Here is a 26,209-nt window from a genome sequence, read left to right as displayed (position 1 = left end):
CGATCTTGAGCAATCTGGAGAAAACATCACAGAGGCTTAAAGATTTGATTTATGGGGACTGCTCAAAGATGGTAGCTACTGGCTGTGAGAAGGATCTTTGGATTTCTGGACGGACTTTGCAAGATACCAGCGTGCGAAGAGGCAGTGCTAATTTACAGAGGAATCATAAGCATAAATTCACACAGAAAAATTTACGGTTAAGTCAAACTTGCTTGCTCGAATAACTCAGGGGCTTGAAAGAAGATATAAGGATTTTAATAGATTATTGGATAAGATCTGGACTATATTGATGACTTATTTTTCAGAAACCCATGCTGACTTTTTGTGATCACAGCGTTCCTTTCTAGGTGCTCACAGACTGTTTGCTTAATGATCTGCTCTAGAATCTTTCCTGGTATTGATGTCAGGCTGACTGGGCGGTAATTGTTTGGGTCCTCTCTTTTCCCCTTTTTGAAAATAGGGATAACATTTGCCCTCCTCCAGTCTGCTGGGACTTTGCCTATACTCCAGGAATTCTCAAAGATTATTGCCAGTGGTTCTGAAATCACCTCTGCCAGTTCTTTTAATACTCTTGGATGTAGTTCATCTGGCCCTGGAGACTTGAATACATCTAAACTAGCCAAGTATTCTTGTACTACCTCCTTACTTATTCTGGGCTGTGTTTCCCCTGCTGAATCATCTGCTCCATATTCTTCAGGTCGGGCATTGTTTTATTTTTTGGAGAAGACTGAGGCAAACAAGGCAGATGAGTGTGTATAAATGGTAGGTTACCTACAATTTTTGTCTTTTGTCCTGTTTTCCACTGGCTTGTCTCCCCTAGAAGGGAATGTTCCTCAGTCCATCCCATTCTCTATGCCTTAATTAATATATAGGATTCTTCCCTTACTTGGTAGTTTGTTTATGTAACTACCAAGTAAAGCCTGCCTTTCAGGAATCAAATTGTGGACTGAAATGTGAGTAAACTTTTACACAGAAAGACTTTTGTGTCTTTATTCTTTTAAGAGGGATTAAAGGGGACACCAGGAACGAAGAGATTCAAACGAATCTGCAAACTAGCTTCCAGCTATATTGAGGGGAATCTGCTCTGCTACATCACTTACTAGCGTGAATGAAGGAAGGATATGGTAGTATTTATTCAATATATCCTTTCCTACTATCCTTAATTAAGTCTAATTGAGGAGATAATTCCCCCGTCTTCACTTTCCTCAACAATTCATTCTTCTTATGTGCTTTAACTTACATTTGTATATCAAATGTTGTTCTGTGTACTTTGATATGAACTGTAATAAACTGCAGCTTTAAAAAATGGTAATCCTCTCAAGATGGCCTCCCACTAGCAGAACTGGTCCAATTGGATTCATCATCTGATCTAATTGGTCTCTGTCAGGCCGGCCAGCCCCCCCTTGTCCCTGAATTACCTATTTATTACAGAGAAAATGGCATTGCGCTTTCCTTTTGGTGTCTTTCTAGAGTCCATCAGCTTTGACCTGAAGGATTACCCACACTCTCAAGAGGGTGCTGGAGGAGACTCTTGAGAGTCCCATGGACTGCAAGAAGATCAATCCTATCCATTCTGAAGGCAATTCTCATTTATTTCCCCAAATTTTATTTTATTTTTCTGTTGGAAGCTGGCCAGAGTGGCTGGGGAAACCCAGCCAGATGGGCGGGTATAAATAATAAATTATTATTATTATATCTGGCTGGGTTTCCCCAGCCACTCTGAGCAGCTCCCAAGCAATCCCATCTAGTACTTCAACAAAGCTATCTAGTGTGTTTATGATTATCATCTAGAACATGGGTAGGCAAACTAAGGCCCAGTGCCGGATCCAGCCCAATTGCCTTCTAAATGTGGCCCATGGACAGTCCGGGAATCAGCATGTTTTTACATGAGTAGAATGTGTGCTTTTATTTTAAATGCATCTCTGGGTTATTTGTGGGGCATAGAAATTTGTTCTTTTTTCTTCTTCTTCAAAATATAGTCCAGCCCCCCACAAGGTCTGAGGGACAGTGGACCAGTCCCCTGCTGAAAAAGTTTGCTGACCCCTGATCTAGAACAGGGTAGCCAACATGGTCCCCTTGAGCTGCTACTGGCTTCCAGCTCCCATCATCGTGGGAGTTGGGGTACCAGCAACATCTAGAGGGCAGCAACTTGGGTATCAGCCTTTCTCAACCTTGGGTCTCCAGATGTTGGACTACAACTCCCATCATCCCTGACCAATGGTCCTGCTAGCTAGGGATGGTGGGAGTTGTAGGGCAACAACATCTGGGAATCCAAAGTTGAGAGAAAGGCTGATCTAGTATTCATGCATCAAGTTCTTTCCTGTAATAGACCTTATGCTTTTCATAACAGGAATTTTCATCTTAATGTAGTTTATACACTAGGCACAGCTTTTCTGGATATCATCCAAACAGTCATTCCATTACCAACAGTCAGGAAACAGGATTTTAAAAAAGGAATGCTTTTAAATATGAAACACAGAAAATAGAACATGAGCTCTAATGGAACTCAGCTGATGAACGCTTATGGGAATGTGGCCAAAAGAAGGCTGCTGTGGAACTGTTGCCATGCTGAAGGAGAACCCCCGTCCCCAAGGATTACAGAAAATATTTTTTTGGGGGGGTGGGGGACTAACAGTCCAAAGAGAACAGCATGCTCAGTGGTCATTAAATCCTGAATGTCTGTTGCAAGGAAAACCAGAACACTAACAAGGAGGAGGAACACAATCGTCAATTCCAGGAAGATGCTGGCTGGTTGGAAATTTGAACAGAAACACTGCAAAGTTGTGTCACACATTCAATTTGTATAATAATAATCAAACCAGATTGTCAATGCCGGCATAGATAGAAAGACTTCAGTGCACCATAATAAATTAAATCTTTCAGACTGGATACGGAAAACCTTCAAAACAGATGCATTCTCTACTTTAACTATTCTCTCCTTCCTAACAAGCTTCCTTCATTTTAAGAAGCTTTTTTTATATGCAAACTCCTGGTGTGTGGGTGGGTTCTGTTTTAGAAACGGATATGAGGCTTTCACCTCTCACACATCCAGTTGAACATTTAATGCTGTGTATGGTGTCTATATATAAAATTATGCCACCAGCATGGGCCTAAAGGACTATCTTTAAAGGTGGTACTGAGGCAGAACCATTGGAACTTGCAGATCCAAAAACAGTGTGCAGTGGCTTTTGGCAATTCTGGGACTTGAGTCCACAATCAAAACAGTACAAAACACCTTTAGGCTTAAAACAGCGGTTACTGCTTTTTACAAAGGCAGAATTGCGAAGGGAAAAACCAACTTTGTCATTTGCTTTTATGGCCACAAGCCTTAGGCAAAGGAAGAGAGAGAGAGATGCTTACCAAACAGCCAGGAAAAAGCCTGCAAGGAAGATGCTCTCACTATCGTTGAATGGATAATAATCATACCTGTTCTACTGTTGCATATCTCTGTAAGCCACAACTTGTACATTTGACCATTCCACCAAACCCAGCACAGGAGGACAATTTAAACTTTCTAGCGTCTAGCTGTTATCCACAGTTCTTCATTAATCCAATGTAGTTATAGATTTTTCATATACCATATTTACTCAAATGTAATGCACACCTTTTTTTGGCCAAAGTACGTCGCAAAAATTAGGGTGCACATTCGATTTGATGGTGCCAGCAAATACTTTTTTGGTTTCAAGGTTTTGAAAATTGAGGTGCGCATTAGATTCGCTGGCACATTAGATTTGCATAAATACGGTAGTTTGCAGGATTTAGGACCTGGTGATAACCAGAAAGACAATATAAAGCAAAAAGCTAAGGGCAAACCAAGCTTCTCTGAACAGGAAAAACAGCAGCAAGCTCCAAGGAGAAATGCTGAGATGCAAGTATACAGGGCATCATTCAGACTGCTTTACACAACACCTGCACCTACCGAGAGCCAGCCCCACTGAACTCTGTGGGACTTAATTCTGGAGAGGCATGGGTTGGGCTTTTAGTCTGAGTATGATCTTCTCTGACTAGCAGTGGCTCTCTGGGATCTCCTGCAGGAGTCCTTCCCAGTCTTCCTATCCGCCCTTTTAAAAAATGGAGATATCTAGGAATGAATCTGAACTCTTTTAAATGCAAGCTCTCCCACACTAACAGGATCTGTTATTGCACATTTGCGGGGGGGTTGTGTGTGTGTGTGTGTGTGTGTGTGTGTGTTACAAAGTCTTAAAGAAATCTATTCTACAGAACAGAACATGAGGAAGGGTTGCAAACATCCTTTTAATGATGCTTCAGACATAACAACTTTAGACGTCTATTTAATGGCATGGAAAGTATCCACACTGGCAGCTCACCCATATTTCACCTTCAAACATTATTGGTAGGATTGTCATGCTGCAGTTAGCATAGCACTGGACTTTGACAAATGAGTATGTTGCAAAAGTCATGTTCTGTAGGCTCTCCAAATATTTCCCAAGTTCCCTTTTCTCCTTTTTTCACTGCTTTTCATAGCTGAAATTGACCACCGTGTGGTCCCTGCCAATCAGGGATCACAAAGTGATTTGGATGATGTCACACTATCACATGATGTTGCATAATCAACTCAGAGGGGGGGACAGGAAGCATTGCCCTCACTCTGAATGAGCGAACTCTTCAATTATCATTCACAGAAATTCCCTGAAAAGCATCTTAAATATCTTCATGAAAAGTGTTCTTCATTTTGACTCATTCCTAGTTGCAGTATCTTCCAAGCTGCTTCTGGTAGGTAGCCGTGTTGGTCTGATGTAGTCAAAACAAAATAAAAAGAATATGAAGAACACACACGAAATCTGAACAACATGCACACGAAAGCTCATACCTATGACAAACTTAGTAGGTCTCTAAGGTGCTACTGGAAGGATTTTTTAAATTTTGTTTTGATTACCTGATCACTCAGTAATATTTACAATAACCATGACTACTATTATAATTCCTCTGTTTCGGGTGCAGTGGCCCCAATACCAATCCTACTGTATAGGATAGCAAATATTTGAGTTGTTGCATGCTCTGTCTACATTCTCTCTACAGCAAAATAAAGGGTAAGGCATTCTAGGAAAATATGAGTTGATGCAATTTGTTTCTGAAGGCCTGAAATGCAAGGGAATGATTTCTCCCAAGGCCAAAAATGGTTCTTTGCAATATAGCACTGGGTTAGCAGAAGTCATTCAGAATTATGAGAGATGAATGCCTTCCTTTCCCATGGGCAGAACCGGCAAAATTCATATTCTATTCCATTAAGTGCTAGGGAGAGGAGGATGAAAGTGCATTAGCTTTTAGAGTATTACTTATTCATTCATACTCATCATCTTTTAAACTAGTTAATGAGCCTCTCATAATTCATGCAACAAATGGGTCACATACTTTTCAAAAACTGCCTAACGGTGTCTTAAAAGTTGTTTTCTGAATGTTCTGTGCCACCAACATTTAAAATAGGTCCATATTAGAATCGTTTGGGAGGGCTTAGAGATAACCTCAAGTGTTGCTTCTCAGTCTTCCTTTCATTATGAGCATCTCCCTAACTGGCTTAATTCCTAAACTCTATTATATCTAAACTAAGCTGAGAGAACCAGCACAAGGTTGTCTTTAGCACATACAGCACAAGTGATTCCCATCAACAATGCAAAGAGGCGCATGCAAACCCTTAAAAAACTCAAATACTTTCCTCCCTGCAGTGTCCTTAGTGCACTCAAACCATCCAAGGCCGTATACTGGTGGGCCATTGCAGAGCCCTGGCAAAAGGAACCTCCATGCTGGAAGCCATGAGAAACATTTTATACATACCAGTGGCATAGCTGCCAAGTTTTCCCTTTTCTCGCGAGGAAGCCTATTCAGCATAAAGGAATTTCCCTTAAAAAAAGGGAGGACTTGGCAGCTATGACCAGTGGCATGCAGTCCACGGATTAGTGGGATTGGCCTAGTCCCCTTAATGCTCCCAGAGGACCTTGTCATGTACCTGCTTAGCCAGTGTCTCCAGGCTCCTGTATGTGTGTGCATGATGCCCCCCCCCATTACCTCCATAAAGGCTGCAAAACTGCACAAAACATACTGTACCTGAGCAGGAAGCAGCTGCTTGAAGCAGAACTGCAGCCCATTCTCTTTCATTTTTCATTTCATTTTTTAAGTACCGTAAGAGCAGATAGCCTGAAGTGCTCCTCTCCTTCAGCCTGTGTGTGTGTTGAAAGCATGGCGTTTTAATAAAATAAACCCCCAGCCCCAATCTGCCAGAACCTGAAGTATCAGCATCAACATGCAACATGCAACAACCAAGAACAACACAATCATAGAAAGGGACATGGAAGAATGGGTGTGTGTTAAAAATGGGTTTTTAATGGAGGTGGGGAGGAATCCACACTTCTGCCTGGGGTTGTCTTTCTCAAAAAAACAAAGCAAAGCCAAACTTTTCTTCTTTTTGCAAGCTGCTAGGAACTGGCAAATTGACCGGCCAGGGAATGGACTTCCTTGGGAGGCTGTGAACTCATTGAAGGTTTCTAGGCATCTGCCAGGGATGTTTGAGTGGAGATTCCTGCCTTGCAGACGGTTGGACTAGATGACCCTTGGGACCCCCTAACTATTCCCCTATGAAAAAAACCACCACACACCTCAGATAGGTACTTATCCATTAGCACCTATTAGCATCCTGATCAGGGTGCACATTAAACCTCACCTCATCTGCACCCCACATTTTGCATTCAGCAGCCGTGAGCAAAAACACTTACGGTAAATCCTTCTAGGGACTTAAGTGCTGCTGCTTCTCCCTGTGCGCTAGGAAAAAAACCTTCATTGGATTGTCATTGTCATCATCCGTCTATCTCCTGTCTCAGGAGACAATGGAAGACTTCAGGGGTGAAAGTCAAATTGCTGGAGAGTTATACAAAATCTTTAAAAGGGATCCAACCTTGAAAATGTTAGTGTTATTTAGCTCATCCCCAGTTTTCTCCCCTGCCTCTCTCTTCAGGCCTTTTTTTCAACCAGAACTCAGTTCCAGCACCTCTCAGGTGGGAGCCATTGCCATTCTAAGAGAAGAAGGAAGGCATTCATAGTGAGTTCCGGCACCTCTTTATCTTTCTTTATTATTTTGGTCTGGTTTCCAAGGCAACACACAGCCTTGTATTCTCCCTCCAAGTCTCTATTCCTAAAGCCTTATAATGCACAATGCCACAGGCAATATCCTGGTGGCAAGGACAACTTTGAGTTCCAGAAAAAGAACGCCCCCACACCCACATACCCCGTGTTTCCCCTTTTTAAAGACACCGTCTTATAACTTTTTTCCTCAAAAAAACACACAGGGTGGCTTACTTTCAGTGGGGTGTCTTATTTTTTTTTTTATTACCGGTACTGTTTTTACGGCTCAGGGTGCTGGCTCAGGGCACTGCTGGGCTCTCTTGAGTGCTTGGCGCTGCAGCAGCCACCGATTCCGGGTGGCGGGGCGGCAGGCGTCCTTGGCCGGGCCAGGCGGAGGTGCTCCGCCCACCGCTGCAGGGCACTCCAAGCTCGTTGGCCAGGCCAGGCAAGGAAGAAGCATATAGCCCAGTGGTGGCGGCAAGCACGGAAGCGGCAGGGACAGCAGTGGACGAGAAGGCAGAGCGTGGGGATGCAGCCAGCAAGGCGGGAGCACAATCAGCTGTTAAGTGGAGCTCTTGGAGATCCCGCAGTGCCGGCCGCATGGAGTGACTCTGTGAGTGGAGGTGCCTGTGGGGGTTGGTCTCCGCGGCACGGAAGTATGGCTTATTTTGGTGTAACTGTATTTTATTTTGAAGGCATGTTTAAATACAATTAAATTAAAATTATTAAATCAAAACAATCTAAATAAAATATAAACAATCAACATTCCCCCCCCCCACGGGGCCCAAGTAAAATTATCAAACGTTGACTGGTCTGCGGCAATAAAAAGGTTGGGAAGCACTGGTTTAACTCACAGCACCACCCGCGTCCGAGGTACCACTGTGGCACCAGAGGGTGCTGCAGAGCAACTAGCAACCAGCAATAGGGAGCCAAAGGCCAGCACCTTACCTTAGGAGGCAGCAGTGGCAGCAGCGGGCACTGCCAGGACAGCATGGCGGAAAGGCTCCCCTTCAGCACCAGACACTCAGCTCCCAGGCAGGCAGCACATGGAAGGCCAGCACAGCGCCTCCCTCCCTGCCTACCCTCCCACTTGTCCATCAATTCCCAACAACAAGGTCTGGTGGGCTGGCTGGCTGGGCTCCTTCACCTGCTTGCTTGCTTGCTTTGAGGCTGCCTCAGCTCCTGGCAACCAGCTCCCCTGGCCAGCCCCAGAGCCACCATTCGCTGGCCAAGCTTGTAGCCAGGGCTGCTGCAACAGCTGTGCAAGCCTTTGGGAAGCAGCTATGCAAGAGGGAATCAGAGGAGGGAAGGAAAGAGGGACAGAGGCCAGGGTTGCCCGTGGCACACCTGACTATCATTCAAGGCACCCCACGGTGCCATGGCATACTGGTTGAAAACCACTGCAGTAACAGATACTGGCTCTGCCTGTCAAAAGAGAAGACCTGGATGTTGAATGGGATTGGGAAAGAGGGCATCCCCAGTTGTCACCTGATTTCTTAGGCCAGAGATATCAATGTTTCTGTGGCCCAAGCCAGTGAAAGGGAATGAGGGAAGTTCTTTGTTTCTAGCATGTGAGTAGACAATGCTCTAGAATTAAAAGGAACAGAGAGTAACGGCTTTAGATTAATTTACAGTACAATCCTATGTCTACTCAGAGGCAAGTCCTATGAAATTCAATGGGGTTACTGGACTGTAGCCTAAATGGCTTACATAAAACAGAAGTAAAGTCATTATCAAGGAAACTACCCTGGGAGCAGAATCAAATGAAATTGTTCCAGTGGAAAAGACAGAAAATACGAATGGAATCGCCACTTAAATTGCAGTCCAATCAGCTCTTGTTTTTCATCCTCTGTCCCTGGTGGATGAAAAGCAGAGATGGTTCTGTGCCAAGTTTCAAAAATGGCAGCTCCTATTTTGGGAGCAAACATTAGATCAGATTATATGTAAACATCTTTCTATTACAGAGAGGAGATGGGATGATTAATGTCACTCAGATGGCTAATTGAAAGCATCTGAAAAGCATGACAACATGAAGGGGGATCATTCTTGATCCTGGCTGAGTCAGAAACACAGCTGCTCATCACACATTAGTTGCCTGGCAATTGATGTGAAACCTTCTCTTGCATGTGCCTACAGCATCCTCCCATCTAAGGGAGTTGACAACAATTAGCACTCATGTAGAACTTAGTGTCTTTCCAAGGAAGGACAATGCCCTTTTCTTTGCTCCTTTTGTGCCTCTGCAATGAGTGCCCCAGATCTTACTTGAAAAACTGGACACCTTCCACATTCTGAAGGCAATGAGTCTCTCTTGTTGGGCCACTTCCTCCTCCTCCTCCCTGCCTGCCTGCCTGCCTTTCAGATCTGAAAAGTGACAGTTTGAGGTCTGGCATGGTATGCGAGGTCCTGCATATTGTGCTGGTGCTACTGCAGTCATTGCCTCCAAGGCCAGCACAACCCCATGGAAAAGCTCTCTAAGTGCCTGCCTGAAGTGTTAGAATTCACAAGGCTGATTAAGAAAGCCTACTGGAGAGAGAGTTTTGGGAGAAAGATCCTTACTCTTTCATAGCGGCAAAATGGTGATTGCTCCAAGCACATTAATACTTGGTTAGAATTTGCATCTGCCTTCATCCACCTTTAAATAAATGTTCCCTGTGAAAAGACTTAGGCTAGAATAAATCACATACACTTCGCTTTGCAAATAAGTGTATGTTTCCAACAGAGTTTACCAACAGAGTTTCCAAAAGTTACAGTAAACAAGTCTCCATCTGCTGGCAGTACAATAAATATAAAAATGATTTCAAATGACTAAAAGGGAAAAACTTGGTTTCCTTTCAAAAAGGATCATGCAATATTTGGGTTAGCAAATATGCAGGCTATAAAAATCACCTTTTTACTTGCAAGGAGTCATGAATTGTTCCAGTAAGTGCAAAGAGAAGACTGAGAAGGGGGGAGTAGAGGCTGCTGAGAGCTTATAAAGCCACACCCACTTGCAACCTGAGCTGTGGGATCATGTTAACTCTTTAATTCAGTTACTGTATTTTACAATAAAGTTTTCATGGGCAGGGGGATATACGTAATGTGTCCCTCCACATACTAGGACTTAGGAACAAAACACCCTTGAGCAAAAACATGTTCTACATTCCCTCCAAACACTGTTTCCCTGGTGGTAAACTTCTGCCTTAAAAAAAAAAAAACTATAATGGTGTACCCAGGCCATCCTAATTCTGTGTGTAGAAACAGTGAATTCTGTGACCTGTATAAATTAAACTGAACAACTCTGTATAATTCCCTTATTTTGCATAATTTACTTTGTGATTTATTTATTCATTTACTTGTTATATTGCATAGTGATGGAGGGCAGGACACTGAATCCCAAGGACAACATGATTCTCCAAGCATTAGAAATAGTATTCACCCACCCTTATCCAGCCACTTTGGCACAGGTTTTCCATACATTTTCAATTTCAAGCATATAAGGATTTTTCAGTACTTCTGCACAATCAGTCTACACACAGTCCTGATTATTGTTAAATTTATCTTTCCTACAGATCTGTGTCAATACTTTTCATCCTGCTCCAACCCGCCATGAGTCTTGTGGTAAGGATTTCTTTCATCTGCTACCTTGAAAATAATGAGTTAAAAATCTGTGGGATTTCATGATAGAAAGGTCACAGGACACTGAGCTTTTCAGTCCTCCAAAATGCTTTCATTTCTTTTTTATGCCGTTTTCCATTTTAATCAAAGCTTAGCGGGTTTTTTTTCCAGAGTTCACATGATTTCTTCCCTCCCAGTTCTAGGTAGAAGCACAACCATCTGCTGAGGGGGAGATAAAGAGCTTAACTGGAATTTGTCAGAAATGTATTCCCAATTTGATTGTTGCCACGAATTATTTAGAACAAACAGAGGGATGGCTTCATTTCTTTCTTTAATTTGATAATTATGTCAATACGTCCAGGCCAATGACATTGTGCAAAACCACTCCAATTTGGTTGATGTACTAAAATCAATGGCACCAAGTGACTTAAATAAGGTCTCAATTTAAATAAATTATTGTGGCTGGAGGCAGACAGTAATTTTGTTCAAGGAACAGAAGATAAGGGAATGGAAAACACTACTGCTTGTGTGCGCACAGTGAAAAGTTGATGGCAGCTGCAAGAGGGCCAAGCATTTACTGGGATCCAGAGATGGTTGAGAGACCCACCACCAGGCCCTGCTACCATGTTCCTGCCATTGTCTTTCTGGCTAGTGTTGCCACATGGACAGTGATTTCCCATGCACGCTAGGGCAAATTAGGTAGGCGCCAAAAGAAACTGTTAGTGGTGGAAAAGAGACACAAAGTACAGAAGAACAACTCAATGCAGTTAAAGCACCTGGCTTAACCCTAGGTATATTTGGAACTGTAGTTTGTTAAGGGTGCTGGGAATTGTATTTCTGTGAGGGAGCAAACTACAGTTCCCATGATTATTTGGGGGAAGCCATGTGCTTTGAATGTGTGGTGTAGATGCAAGCAGATATGGTAGTAGTATTTCATAACAGAAGCTTTGAAATGTAAAAACAATCTAGCACTGCGATAACTAGGATATCATGTTTTTGCAGCACTAATGATGCAATGATGCAATTTGCTGGGGCAATGTAGCTTTCCCCCCAAAAAAACCAGCAACAGTGAATGATGTTTGCATTAGAGCTGTAAGCACGTATTGGTTGGCATCAATGTTGCTACTGTAGTGAGCAACGTCTTCTTACAATCCATGCAGGTTTGATCAGTGCCATTCCAAACACATTAAAAAAACTTATTGTGGTTGTTTTGAGATAGTATGGGACCTGGAAAGGAGCCTTCTCCAAATATCTTAAGGCATGAGCCGGCTAGTATTATAGGGCAGGGCTAGATAGTCCAAGCTATCACATTGGTTGAGCAAACAGTATCCAATGCTTCACTGCCTCAAGCACAATACAGTAAGAGCCAGTGTGGTGTAATGGTTAGAGCACTGGACTATGACCTGGGAGACCAGGGTTCGAATCCCCATTCAGCCATGAAGCTCACTGAGTGACCCTAGGGTAGTATCCATCTCTTAGCATAATCTACCTCACAGGGTTGTTGTGAAAATGAACTGGGGAGGAGGAGACCCATGTACACCAACTTGAGTTCCTTTGAAGAAAAGTGGTTAATTAATTAAGCAAGCAAGCAAGCATAAAGTGGCTAAAGGGAATAATAGAAGGTAGATGCAAGGATTGTGAACAAGGTCACCCCTTCCTGCTCTCATGACAGACAAACTTTCTGTTTTGTGCTCAAGACAGGTGCTATAGTTCTAGCTCATTAGTCAAAGGTTGAATTCAGAATCAATCTTTATCTCTTGTTTTCTTTCACACATGTAGAACTGATTACACTTAAGCTGGATCTACACAGACATAAAAAATGCTATTAAAATGCTATTAAAAATGCTATAAAATAAATAAAATATATTTGCGATTTGCCATTCAGCTCTACAGATCCATCTGGTGTCACATTTTTATAACACACTTATAATGTTATAATTGCAGCTGTGCAGACGAGTCCTTAGGCAATCTTTTGCTGCTAGAATAATTAGCTAAATAAGAGGGGAAACCCAAAGCGGGTTTAAGTGCAACAGCTGAAAACACTCCAGTATGTTTCACAAAACAGCAAGCAAATGTTGGAGAAAGCACTGGAGCATAATGCACGGAAGGAGAAGCTGACGTAATAGCCAAAGGTGTGTTCTGCCCTGGTTCTAGCAGCAGGAGCTTCACATGTTACGTAATTGAATTATAACTTGTCTAGCTCTGTTATCATTTACATTTCTGCACAAAAGCCAGGAGCAAAAATTCTTGTCAGGATTCATCATGGTAACGGCACTGAACTAGACAGTGGCATGTTGAATGACATGGCTCATTCAATTCAGGGAAAAAACAGTTTAATAAAAAGCACTGGAAGCTAAATGTAATGCATCCTCATTTTTCCTTTAGGATTCATGGAAATCCATTGGATATAAACACAGTTGAAACCCCACATCTCAATCAAAAAACAATGGGAGCATGACATAGGTTATGAAATAAACCCTACCCAATGAACTAAACTGTGATCTAAACCATCCTTAAAATCCATCTCAGCCAAAAGAAGGGAATTCACTTTGAAGCTAATCTATAGGTGGTACCTAACCCCATGGAAGTGGGTGCTGATACACCCAGCAACCTCACCAAAATGCCGAGGATGTTGCACCTCTACAGGCACATACCTCCACATGTGGTGGGATTGCCCAAAAATTCAACCCTTTTGGATGTCAATCATACAAGAAATATTCAAAATAACAGGTACCAGAAGCCACTCCAGAACTGTCCTTACTAAATATCTTCCAATACAATAACACACACACACTCACACTGCAAATAACTCATAAGCCACCTCCTAGAAAAGCTAACCAACAAATTGAAACTAGCACAGGGACAAACTAAATAGGATGCCGTCACCCTGCTGTGGCTCCCCTTTATTCCGTACACAGCCCAGCAAGACCACAACAGGAACCCACCGACAGCATATTAATTGATATGCCTAAGCTGACCCAACAGTCCTCTTCCACTCACACATACAAACAAAACTCACTGCAGTCAACTATAGGCAACCAACCATGCTCTAGGCCCCCCAATCTCCCTCACGGCCAATGGAAACTAATAAATGAATAGAAAGAGAACCTACCCATGTGATGCTGACACAAAATTTTACAACCTATGTAGAAGAATGAGTTTAATATCCCCCTTCTCTCACCTCCCACTCTCTCTCGCCATTCTCTTCCCCCACGACTTTATACTGTCTATAACATTATTGTCTCACATCGAATATGAACAATTTGTAGAATGAATTCTATTAACCGAAAGCAGAGACCCTGTATGTACTTTTATAACCCAAGAAAATATTTAATACATTTTGATTTTAAAAGTTGAATAAAATGAATAATACATTCAATAGATGAACTACCTATTTTTACTACTACTATTAGTACTTATTAAATTTATATACTGCCCTTCATCGTAAGATCTCAGGGTGGTTCACAGAATAAAAAGCCATGTTTCTGTACCCTGGCACATGGAAAGTTAGTCCCACTCATAACTCCGCTGCCTAACGAGATCTGCGACCAATTTTCTGCAGTTCTATTTTTTATCTGCAAAAGTCCCGCTTGAACAGGCAGAAGTAAAAAAAGTGTGAAGGTTATGTAATTAAAACATTACTTAAATAATTAAAACACAATGAACTTTGACAATGAACTTCGTCAATGCTTAACTTATTCCTTCTTTCTATGCTGCCATTCTAAGTGCCCCCTCCCCACATGTTTTCCCCCAAAAGACAATAGTGTCACACCCTATGCCAGGACAGAAAGTTCCTAAGGCCCACTAGCTTCAGACAAAACAAGTGACGGCTGACAGCCTCTGCGTCAGTTAGAGAACTGGGGTTACTCAGTGGTTGTAAGACAGGATGAAAATGCTGTAAAACCAAGTAAGGGTACCTTCTAACTATTATTAAAAAAACTAGCAAGTATGTCTCTTCCTGACACATCCTTGAATTCAAAGCAACTCTTTGATATTTGCTTAGTGCTTTGAAATTCATATTAAATTACCATCATACTCATCAGCACACTAATTTCTGAATGCAAGCTTTGAATATATAATTTAGTATATTGTTAATAATGTCAATTATCTGTTACATATGTATATATTCTTATGTTAATTAATTGCTTTATTAACAGCCCAGTCCAACACACATTTAATAATTGTAAATTAATATACTTAACGAGGATACAATAATAATTAGCATAGATATTTAGGGTACAAATATGTTTATTACAGAGCGGGTGGCAAAATGTCAGAATGTTGTCATGTCCCTTAGATCAGTGATGACTGTTAGCTTGGAATTTGTTTGGGGTAACTGGCTACATAGAGGGTGTGCTTCTGTATTTTATACATTGGTCAGCTTGCTGTAATAAACATCTGACTGACAGAGCGAGTGTTCAAAGCCCCTCGCAAAGGAGCCCACAGTGGTCTTTACAGAAAAACACGTAAGGTCAGTATGGCTGTGTTGCACATGGCAGGCTCTGAGGATGAAAGACAGGGACTTGGCCAAAAACCAGTGCTCCAGACAAAGTACACAGGAGTCCTGCTGGACCAGGCCAAAGGCCCATCTATCCCAGCATCCAGCAGGAAGGCTGCAAGCAGGTCCTTGAATGCAACAGCATCTTCTGCTTACAATTCTTAGCAACTGGCATTCAGAGACATGCTATTCAGGGATATGAGGGGGACAAGAAAGTTCTGCTCCTCTTTTAGGCCAGCCTTCTAAATTACTGTTGTTACAGCAACAGACATGGTTTGGCTAAAATGGTAGAGTGTTGGGGCTTGTAGATTTTATTAAGTCTCCCCAAAGTTCCCCCATAATTAATGAAATCTAGTGCAGTGAGATTTGAACCAGACATTGTATAGGCTCAGTCTGTCAGCAGCTGCACCAAATCATACCTCTTCCTCTGAATTCAATGGCACAGAACTCCCATCCTATTGTTAAGGGGGACTCCGGTTTTACTTTTCTGTTCATTCACAGGATAGGCTCCAGGTATGAGCAGCCTCAGCAAAGCATTATGTGGTCCATTCATCCCTGGTGCCAGTAGCCTTCCTTTGGGCAGCATTACCATGTTATGCATGCTGAGCCACCCACCATTTCCATTACTAACAAGGGCTGGACATCATGTTACTCCAGGAAATCTTAAATGAGGGGTGGCTTCCCAGCTGCTGCTTCTAGATAGGCTCAAGCCCAGAGGAATGGACAAATAAAGGAACAGACATATGTGCTGCTGAGCTACTGACATGGGCTTTGTTCACTCACCAGCAGCCTGAATCCTGGCGTTCAAAACAACTCCCGGGGTGAAGACTTGGTTAAAATTAAGTTCTGCTACTATTCCTGTTTATATTGAGATGTCTTCCATACTTCCAAGATGGGCATCACAGACAAAAACAGGAGGGAGATTTACTGGTGAGTTTAAAGGTAAAATGCACATCCCTGGGTTTCAACCTGACAGCCCAACTCCTAGCCTACAAGCCCGTGAAACACTTCTGCATTCATCAAACATAGAGTCAGGGCAAGCCCAGGATGTTTTGCCGCTTGAGGCAAAGCAGAAAATGGCAGACCTCTCATGTCTGCCATGCCACCCACAGGTGCTGCCTGAGGCAATTGGAGGTGGCTTGGGAGAGCCTTGGCACACTGAAGGAGGCCAGAGAGGAGCAGGTGGTGCTGGGGGTGGCAGTGGCAGAGTGGGCAGCCAGGGGTATGCTCCTTGGGGCGCAGATCTGCCGCCCCTCACAGTTGTGCCCAGTCTGCTGCCTGAGGTGACTGTCTCACCACACCTCGTAGGTGGGCCACTCCTGTGTGAAGTGCTATGAAAAGGGTTTCTGCCTTGAATACCTCACTGATGACGGGCTGAGAACTAAGATGAAAAGTATACTTCCCCAAACCAGATCACTCCCTCTAAAAGTGGTGAGGAGCGACAGGCACCCTTGCAAAAAGCACTTAGAACCAATGCTGTTTTCTAGAAAGAAAATGTCCATGAAGTTGTTACAGTAAGCGTCACACTTTTTAACAACAACAAAAAGGTGCTGGTACTGTGTCCCATTGAGTACTCCCTGAAAAAAAGCACTGCTTAGAACCATCATGGTTGGAAAAACCTGGGTTTTTCATTAAAAAAAAAACCTTTAGAGAAAAATCAAAGCTGGATGGGGGGCATGCATTATATACATATTTTTTCCTGGTCAGGTAGAAAATAATAATAATGTGTGACGTGGCATTTAAGATACTTGTCAGCAAAGCTTCACTCTGTTGTCTCTGTCCATCACCTGTGTCTGCATTTAGATTTCTCATTTCTCATGCAGGGACCTATATTTTACTTACGTTTATTCTGCAATTGTCCATGTATGCTGATTACACAATACAGTAACAGTAGCAAGCAACTCTGATTGATTACTGCAGATTTTGTTGGCATTTTCCTAAAACCTGTCCTGTCTGCTTTAATAATGCTAGCATATTATGTTATCTTGACTTGGCAGAGTGATTTTTGGCCATGATTTCATAACTGTGCTGACCTGATTAAAAGTAAAGGTCATCAGCCCAGAAGAGATTAATTTGGTCTGGTTATCTGATGAAGATTCATTTTGCATGCTGTGCTTTGTGTATATGTGTGTGTGTCTGTGTATTGAACATCCATTTTTAACAATGGCTAAGAGAACATGCTAACATTTATAAATTTAGGGTTTAAGATATATAATTATACTCCCTCTGTTTATTAAAGTGCAAGGGAGACTGGCTATTTATGTTATAAAGGACAGTTTCAAAATATCACATATCAGGCTTTTGAATTCGTTCCAGTAGAAGAATTTTAAGACATTCAATTTGGAGCCAATAACATATCTTATTTGCATTTCATAAAGTTATCCCCGCTGCCACTTGCCCCAGACTCTTGTAGTTTTGAGATGACCATATCAGGCCAAATTTCAAGCAGGCAAAAGCCATTTTTCTCCCCTCCTGCCCAATCCCAAGAAAAAAATCAGCTGCTGAAGTTACTGCCGGTCATGCAGCTGTTTAATACTGTGGCCTGGTTCACATGACATGGCCTGATCCAAGGTGGGTTGCAACAGGCACACTTACCACCCTGCAAGTATATGGTAAAAGATAAAGAAGTGGGTCCCCAAGTGCATGTTTGGGTAAGAAGTGGCTCCTGGGTCCGAAAAGATTGGAGACTACCTGTTTAGTCAGATAGCGGAAACATGCTGTTGCCTGGAGAGGAGCTTGCAACCACTTCACACCTTGCTGGTCCTTTTTTTTACTGCCACACCACATTGAGCCATGCCAAAGCTGGCTACAAGGTTGGGCAGTTTGCCTATCCTGGATGGGGTCGTGCTCTCAATGAAGAAGCAGGTGTGTAGTTTGGAGATGTTCCTGGATTACGATTGAGATCATGGCAGAGATGGAGGCAAGTATAACCTTGCCCCTCACTGTGCTATGATCTCAATGAAAAACACCTATTTTGCTGCTTCCTGGGGGGGGGGTATTTTCTCCAGGAGAGGAGCGGCAAAGAGAGTTAACTCTCTCCCTGTGAACCACTATCCCCACATCTCAGCTACTTAAAAAAAGCCAACACATTTAATGTGATTATGCATGTAACATGTCTAAGACTGTGTAAACACTACTCTTTTAAAATACATTCAAAGCACATACTTTCCCTCAAAGAATTCTGGACACTGTAGCCTAGTCCAGTCCTTAGGAATAAGTCCCACAGTGTATTGTGGAGCTGATTCACCGAGGACTGTAGCCTAAAGTCCTTTTTTCCTTGCCAGAATTGATGTCTGAGATTACATGTGATTTTCCATATTAGGGACATTCTTGAAGCAAAAAATAAGAGGGAAGAATGATGCATAATTAATTATGATCAGAGAGCACATTTCACAACAGCCTCTACAAAATGCTTTACAGTAGTGGCCAGAAGAGAAAAGTCTACAATCCTGACAAGTCTGTATATTGATATTCACCCAGCAGCTGCAAAGGGATTCAACATACTTTCATTTGCTACGTTACACATTATTTTAAAAAAGAGTTTCAAAATAATCTATTACTACCATGCAGTCAGTTACAATGAACCAAGTAACGGTTCACTGTAAAAAGTAGACAGCAACTTTAATTCTAGGGAAATCGCAACTGTGATCAAGGGGTATGCTAACCAAGTTAAAGTAGTTCCTGATCATAGTTGCAACTTCCCACAAACTGAAGTTGTCTTATTTTTGTTTTATAAATCCAAAGCTTTTTAACAAATTCATGTGCTGGTTTCTGTGTTGCCAACTTTATATCTTCAGATGTCGAGGCACTGTGAATTCATTTCTTTATTAAATAAGTTCACCTCTATCTTCTGGCTCAATATATTTTAAAAAGTTGCAGTTTCCTGGGGGACATGAGCTATGGTATTGGCTTCTAACTTCAAGAAAATTGATGAATTTTCCAACCATATTTTGGTGCAATCTTAAACTTGCTTACCTGAGAGTACTACTAAACTTAGTGGGACATGCTTTTCAGGTGTCATGTATTGGATTCACTATACAATAGCTAAAGGACCTAGACAAGATTTTGTGAATGGCAAGAGACAATGAGACTCATGATAAATTGGAGGAAATTAGCCCTATTTTAAATGAGGAACTGTCTAATTAGAACAGGCATCCCCAACCTTTGGCCCTCCAGATCTTTTGGACTACAATTCCCATCTTCCCCGACCACTGGTCCTGTTCGCTAGGGATCATGGGAGTTGTAGGCCAAAATATCTGGAGGGCCGCAGTTTGGGGATGCCTGAATTAGAAAGTTTACTTTAAATAAAAGAGGCAGGGATTGAGATCTTGATGTTCCTCTCTTTCCCTTTTTATTCCTCTTGCAGCTTCATTGATTCTATTTGGGTTAATGGTGATTTACTGCAGTGTGAAAAGAAACAAGCCCTGAATCTAATTGCACAGCTCCATAATTGAGAGTCTGGTAGGCTGTTGCATTTTACAATTGTGCATAGGCTTACAAAACTAATATAAAGTGAAAACCAGGAGAAATGTGGTAGAATAATGAGATTTATCTGCCTCTTCCTATACATGCTCCCTGTAAGACTAGCTCTGCTGCTACGTAGTGCAAATCTATAATCTCTTTTCTAGCAGAATTATGTTTCAAGGGATTTCCAATTTCATTCTGTTTTTTGTGATATTAAAGGGGTGCACACACACACACATCTTCTCACACATAGGAAGGGAGTTGTGTATCAAGGGGTCTGGCTGGTTAACCCCACCCCGTGTTCACCGTGTTTGCAGTTATGTCTTCCACCAACCACGTATTTAGCAGGTATGTGAAATGGCCCTCTGCATGTCCTGACGCAGCTGTGCAGGATTCTTTCACACATGAGGGGGAATTCTGAGCCACTGAAGATTCCCCGTCACACGGGGCAGCCCTACACCTGTGCTTCATGCAGCTGCCATTTGAACGGTCAGTAGGGGGCCTGGCCAGTGGACACGTTGTCATACCAGGAGGGGCTAAGCTGGTGTGACCCTGCAACCTCTGATGTATGCATTCAGTGTTGAGGGAGGTTGTGTGAATCTATTTAATTCTAAGCTAAAACCTATCTCACTATGCATAACAGAGAAATTATTATTATTATTATTATTATTATTAATTAGAATTTATATACCACCCTATACCTGGAGGTCTCAGGGCGATTCACAGAAATGTTCAGCTACATGGTACATATTTAGGCTGAAATCAATCAATGGTTATTTAAAATTGAGGGTGATTTGAAACAGTGGATATGGATATTGGTGTGTTCCCTTATCTCACATTTGCATCTGGTAAGGTTTTGGCACAGCTGCCGTACACAGGCCTATGCTCCACCTGTCCTTATTTACCAGGGGCAGACCATGTTAGTTGAAGCCTAAATCACTATATTATATTATATCACTATAATAATAATAATAATAATAATAATATATTATTATTATTATTATTATTATTATTATTATTATTATTATTACCCCGCCCATCTGGCCGGGTTCCCCCAGCCACTCTGGGCAGCTTCCAACAAAATACTAAAATACAGAAATCCATCAAACATTAAAAGCTTCCCTAAACAGAGCTGCCTTGAGATGCCTTCTAAAGGTCTGGTAATTGTTGTTCTCTTTGACCTCTGGTGGGAGGGCATTCCACAGGGTGGGTGTCACTACAGTGGCTTCTAGCACATTTCTGGGGACCATCAAAAGTGTTGACCTATGCAGCTTAATACTCAATCACCTCAAGGATGACTGCCTCCCATGTAAATCTGTCCGGGAGTTTACCCTTTTCAGAGACTCACTTCCATGACCAACTGCTATCAGAGACAGGGCCTTTTTGTGATAGCACCTTGGCTTTGCAAGTTCTCCCAAGAAGTGTTCACTTAGGGCTGAGTTGGTTGTCTTTTTGACTTATTCATTTTCCCAGGCCTTTTAGATTATTGTAGTTTTTTTTTCAAACAATCAAAAACCACAAGTTTTTATCTCATTATGGTGTTATTATGTTTTGCCTATTATTTATTAGTTCTTAACTTTGTTGCTTTTTAAAAAATTTATTCTGAAAGCCACACTCAGAAATTATAATGAAGAGTGGGATATTAAATATCACAAATAAATAACAGGTCCCCTAACCGCAAAATGTGAGAAAGGAGAACCCATGGCGGATACAAACAATGTTTAAAGGCAGACTTATCAGGGAACATGTCATCCTGCATGACATGGAGCAAGTTCCAAGTTAAATTTCCCTCTCTGTATAGCTTGGAAAAGGACCTAACAGCACCAAACAAACAGCATTTACTTTCCAATATCTATCAGGTTGTTACACTTAAGATTTACTTATTTATTCAAATTATCAACCAACAAATAAAAAAGTTATCTGGGTGAAATAAAAGTAAAAACAAATTAGAATTGCAATGAGACAAATAAGGAAAATATAAAATCAAAACAAAACACTTTATCACAGAGATCAAGAGATTAAAACATTGCAGCAACCATCAGTTAGATCAGAGCTGGGGCCTGGGGGGTGAGAGAGGAAATATAAATTTCACAGAACTAAGTAATTGTGTTAAAACCAAACCAAGGTTCCAATAAAGCAACACTTAGGTACCAGTATTTATGGGTCATGGGCAATGGAAGGTATCATTTTTCTTACAGTGCCATATTTATTCAGCTCCCAGGAGAGTACTGTTGTCAAGTCTGTTGGTGGAGATAGGAAAAGCAAATGACTTGAGGACAGTAAGATACTGGTTGTGCAGTCATTATATATCAACTACAGTACCTACAGGACAGTTCAATCAGTTTATGGCATTATCAGAGCTGAGATGGGCATTTATAACAGAAAACCTTTCTAATAATTGCACTGTGACTACTTTTTTATTTTTTGCGCTATATGGAGACAGCTTTGGAGAGTGCCTGAATTGTGCGGGGGCTTTCCATCCAGCGCCCCCCCCAGCCCCTTATTCCCTCCGGATTTGGGGCCAGATGTTGGGCAACTGCAGATGAGACTATTTCCTCTGGCCCTGGAGGAGTTTGGGAGGCTGATTACTCCCATCTCAGCTTCTAATTGCCCGTTTGAAATGGAGACGATGGAATTTCAGCCATCTTCTGTGGCAATGAGCCGGAAGTCTTTAATAACAACACTTCCTGAAAGCAGAAAATAAAGATACTAAGAGTGGGCTTGTTTTTTCTGCTTTTCTTTTTAAAGAACAGTTTATTAGGACTAACAACAACAACAACAACAACAATAATTTGTACAACACCCATCTGACTGGGTTGCCCCAGCCACTCTGGGTGGCTTCCAGCATATAGAAAAACGTTGTTGTTGTTGTTGTTGTTAAACATTAAAAACTTCCCTATACAGTAACAGGGCTGCCTTCAGATGTCTTCTAAAGCTTGCATAGTTACTTATTTCAAAGAGAAGCTGGCAAAGAAAAAAGCACACGCGTAGACATTTGATTATAGCAGACATAAGAACAAAACAAGTAGACAAGAGAAAATCTCCCACAAATATACAGTCCAGTCATGCTCTTTGACCCAAACATATTTAGAAAACCATTTCACTTAAAATATATTTCTCTCTCTCTCCTTGGAATCTTTCTTTCCCTCAATTGACAACCATGTTTTTCCATAAGGGCCATGAACCAAATCCGAGAATACAATTCCTCCATCAAATTAGGGGTTACTAATTTCCAGCTTTAGTATACATTCTAAAATGCACCTAGCCTTCTAGAGCCCCTCCAATAATTTGGGTTAGTACTGTACTATGAGTTTCACTACTCAAGCTTTTTGTGCTAGCCTTCACTTTGCAAGATGTCTTCTTCTCAGTGGAAGACTGTTCAAACATAACAAGAAACCCTTGCTTTACAGCCAACGTTGCAACCTCATTCTTACTGCTATATGTGTTGATAAGCAGGAGAACATACTCTGCTGCTTATCAACACATATAGCAGTAAGAATGAGCAGTGGTGGAGGAAGCCACTCGGGCACCTGGAGCAGCAAACATGACGTGCATGGGCGTACCCAGGATCAAAGCTAGGGCCCCCCCCAGCCACACCCCCTAGCCACCCAATTGGCTAGCTGGCAATGATGTGGACAGGATCCCCCCAGGAGGCATGGTCAACGTCCACGCCCCCCAGAGGAAAGGGGGCCGTTTGCAAGGCAGCACACGGAGCCACCCGCGCTTGCACTCCTGCCTCGCCCGCTCCTTTAACGGCAGTGGTGACTAAAACAAGGCAGCAAATGAGGTGCCGTGGAGCATTGTGGGGCAGCACTTTCTGTGCTGTGCTTGCTGTGACTTGAAGGAGTGTGGGCTGAAGTCAGCCCAGGTCCAGATTTTTTTCAACGGAAGCAGTTTCGCTGCTGCTGCTGCCGTTTTGCTTCAGCCAAGCAGGCTGAGGCGGAGCACAGCAGGCAGCGTCCCTGCCTGTCCTCTCCAGCTGCCCTGCTTCTAGGGGGGGCAGGTGCCCCCCACCCCATGCTGGGTACGCCCATGATGATGTGTACCCGGGGGCAGGGCATCACTATGTAGCATGCATGTGCGGCATCACTATGTAAGATGTATGCGCCGTATGTAGCGACACCGCACAAGCGTGCTACATAGCGGTTTGCCAGGTGTGGTGCTGGGATCCTCTGCTCGCAGCTGCAGCTGGAAATGGAGGATCTTCCACATGCAGCTGCAGTGGCGTTATGGCTGCTCGTGCCGCCGCGGTGGGGTGCCGCCTTGTCACCCCCCGGAGACATGGCACTGGGGGTACACCACCCCCACCCCGTTGCAACACCACTGAGAATGAGTAACCTCTTCCTGACAGTTTCTGTAGCCTCTGTGTTGTTGAAATAGGCAGCTCATGCCCATTTGTAATTAAAGACGTCCTGGAAGGTTGGACAGAATCCAGGCTTTAATTGTATTTTTTAACCCACCTTTTCAAGCGAGTTAGGACGTGGCTGCTTCACTTCTTACTTGAATTAAATCGTGTTAGGAGCAGCACCTTGTCCTCACAATTGGAGCTGGTTATAGGGAACACCATGACTCCCTTGCTAGAACAGCATTAATGGCTACCGGTCTCCTTCCAGGAACAAATCGAACTGTGCTGATTATGACCTGTAAGGCCTCCTCCTCGCCGCGCGCTTCTTCCCCTGCCCACCGAGGCAGCAGCCGCAATGGCCACGCCGGTTCTCGGCTGCCTGGGCGGCTGGGCGGGGGCAGGCGGGCGGGCAGGCGCTGCTAGGCGGAGTCCGTGGGGCGGGGCGAGGCGAGGCGGGCCTTCCCAGTCCGGCCGTTCTGTCGCCGCCGCCACTGCTTCGGCCTCCTCCTCCTCCTCTTTGTGCGCCCTCGCTGGCGCTAGTGTCCGGAGACCCTCCTGTGGCCGCTCCCTGGGAAAAGCCGCCCCCGGGAACAGCGACCGCGCCGGGGGAGACCCAACCTGAGGGGGCACGACCCCAGCAGCTGCTTGCTTATCACGGGCGGGCGGACCCTTCCCGGATCCCCTTCGTCCCTTCTTGGAAAGTCACTGTTCTGGTCACTTCGGAAATAAACAGTCTCGCATCCGAGAGGGAGGGGGGAGAATCCGAGGATACCGCCCCCTCCGCCTTCATTTTTTTTTGAGGCTCTTGTTGGGAGATTGCCAACAGCTCTTCCTCTGAGCTTTCCCTCCCCTCCGCGCCGGGAGATTCCGCACCCCTTGGCACCGGCGCGCTTGGGTGCCTTCGCCTTCTTCGTGCGCCCTCGGAGACGCCTTCGTGCGCCCAGCGGGAGCGAGATGCCGCTGCTGTTGGCGGCTTCTGAGCGCATATGAGGAAAAGGGGCACCGGCTGGAGAGAGGGAGAAATGAACCATTTTCAGCAGGGGATACTACTGCTGCTCTTCCTGCTCCTGGAGGTAAGACAGATCGTTATTAATCTGAATTGCTATTACTAGGCTACTGTTATCATTATAGATGCTTGGCGTCAGGGTGTTCTGCCATCCACAATGTACTCCCATACATTTGAAGCCCTGTTGAGATTTAATGGACTGGTACACCCGGACGATTATAGGCCGTATAACATAGGCAGGGAATAGCCTCATTCTTATTGAGATCATGGTAAACTATATTATTGTCCGAGCTAGGCTTCTTCAAAGTAGCAGCATTCAGTCGTGTGCAAATCCTCGCTTCCAATCTTCCAGCCTGCAGACAGGTTTAGCACCTCTAGCTGGATGTCACAGAATTTTCCACTGACAGCCTTTTTATGAAAAGCTACCATAGGGAGGCTGGGAACTTGAACAAAGTGAAGGTGGGGTAGGGCTGCTTACTTAAGCCTTTTCCTTCAGGGCATTTCCCTGGACTTAATGCCTCCTCCCAAATTGCTCCCCTTCCTCTGCAGGGAATAAGATTCATGACCACTTTTCCTTTTAACTGTAGAGATAAAAATATATGGGAAGAGGGATTTTGAGTAGAAGAATGATTTGGGGAAAACAGTTAAGCCATACACTCTGCCCATGCAGAGTTCAAGGTTCTAGCGTCCCATGACAGCTTTTTATTTTATTTTAATTCATTTTATTTTAATGTTGCATGCAGTTGGACCTGAAGAAATAGACCTAACTGCTTTGTAGATTCAAAGGAATATGTTCATAGATAGGACTGAGGACTCTTACCTTTATTACTAACTGCTGATGTTAACTCCGCAGGGAACTAAATGTGATGTCGATACACAGATTTGATACATCTTAGGTTTTACACATTTTTGATGGCACGGGCCTTGTTTCTTCGTTACCATTGAGTTTTTATTTATAGAGAAATATCTGATTATCACTAGCTTCCTGCGCATTGCAAATAAATATAATACAAATACAAACCAGAAATCATTCGTATTGCAAAGTAATTACTGTTCGTTTTCATTAAAGTACTTTCTTATTATTGCTTTGTGTCCTCCCAAATATGATCCTGTTACGTAGATTAACTTCAGTAGTTATTTTATTTAAGTAGAGAGGCCTAGGGCTTTCTGCCTGCTAGGAAAGTCCCACCCCCACCCCCTGGTAAATAAGGGGAGGCTGTGGCTACTC

General features: G+C 43.1%; 1 protein-coding gene and 3 long non-coding RNA genes across 4 annotated transcripts in view; 2 read left to right on the top strand and 2 right to left on the bottom strand.

The window, feature by feature from the left end:
* Positions 1–4,234: 4,234 nt before the first annotated feature.
* LOC132592841 (uncharacterized) lies at positions 4,235–14,642 on the bottom strand. The gene is made up of 3 exons (XR_015946304.1): positions 14,160–14,642; positions 6,064–6,176; positions 4,235–4,752 (listed from the first exon to the last, which is right to left on the bottom strand). It is a non-coding gene; the product is annotated as an uncharacterized LOC132592841 (long non-coding RNA).
* LOC148684186 (uncharacterized) lies at positions 6,965–20,211 on the top strand. The gene is made up of 3 exons (XR_015946305.1): positions 6,965–7,051; positions 10,623–10,671; positions 15,953–20,211. It is a non-coding gene; the product is annotated as an uncharacterized LOC148684186 (long non-coding RNA).
* Positions 20,212–21,488: 1,277 nt separating this feature from the next.
* On the bottom strand, positions 21,489–24,900 carry LOC148684185 (uncharacterized). The gene is made up of 2 exons (XR_015946303.1): positions 24,091–24,900; positions 21,489–22,317 (listed from the first exon to the last, which is right to left on the bottom strand). It is a non-coding gene; the product is annotated as an uncharacterized LOC148684185 (long non-coding RNA).
* The window catches only part of VOPP1 (VOPP1 WW domain binding protein), a 37,301-nt gene continuing 35,831 nt past the window's right edge, over positions 24,740–26,209 (top strand). The window contains exon 1 of the mRNA XM_035101372.3: positions 24,740–25,048. Within this exon, the coding sequence (XP_034957263.1) occupies positions 24,962–25,048 (87 nt within the window). The 5' untranslated portion in view covers positions 24,740–24,961. The remainder of the gene's footprint in view (positions 25,049–26,209) is intronic.

The sequence above is a fragment of the Zootoca vivipara genome, chromosome 11 (assembly GCF_965207765.1).
Source record: "Zootoca vivipara chromosome 11, rZooViv2.hap1.1, whole genome shotgun sequence".
Taxonomy (NCBI): Eukaryota; Metazoa; Chordata; class Lepidosauria; order Squamata; family Lacertidae; genus Zootoca; species Zootoca vivipara.
This window is presented reverse-complemented; position numbering and strand designations above follow the sequence as displayed.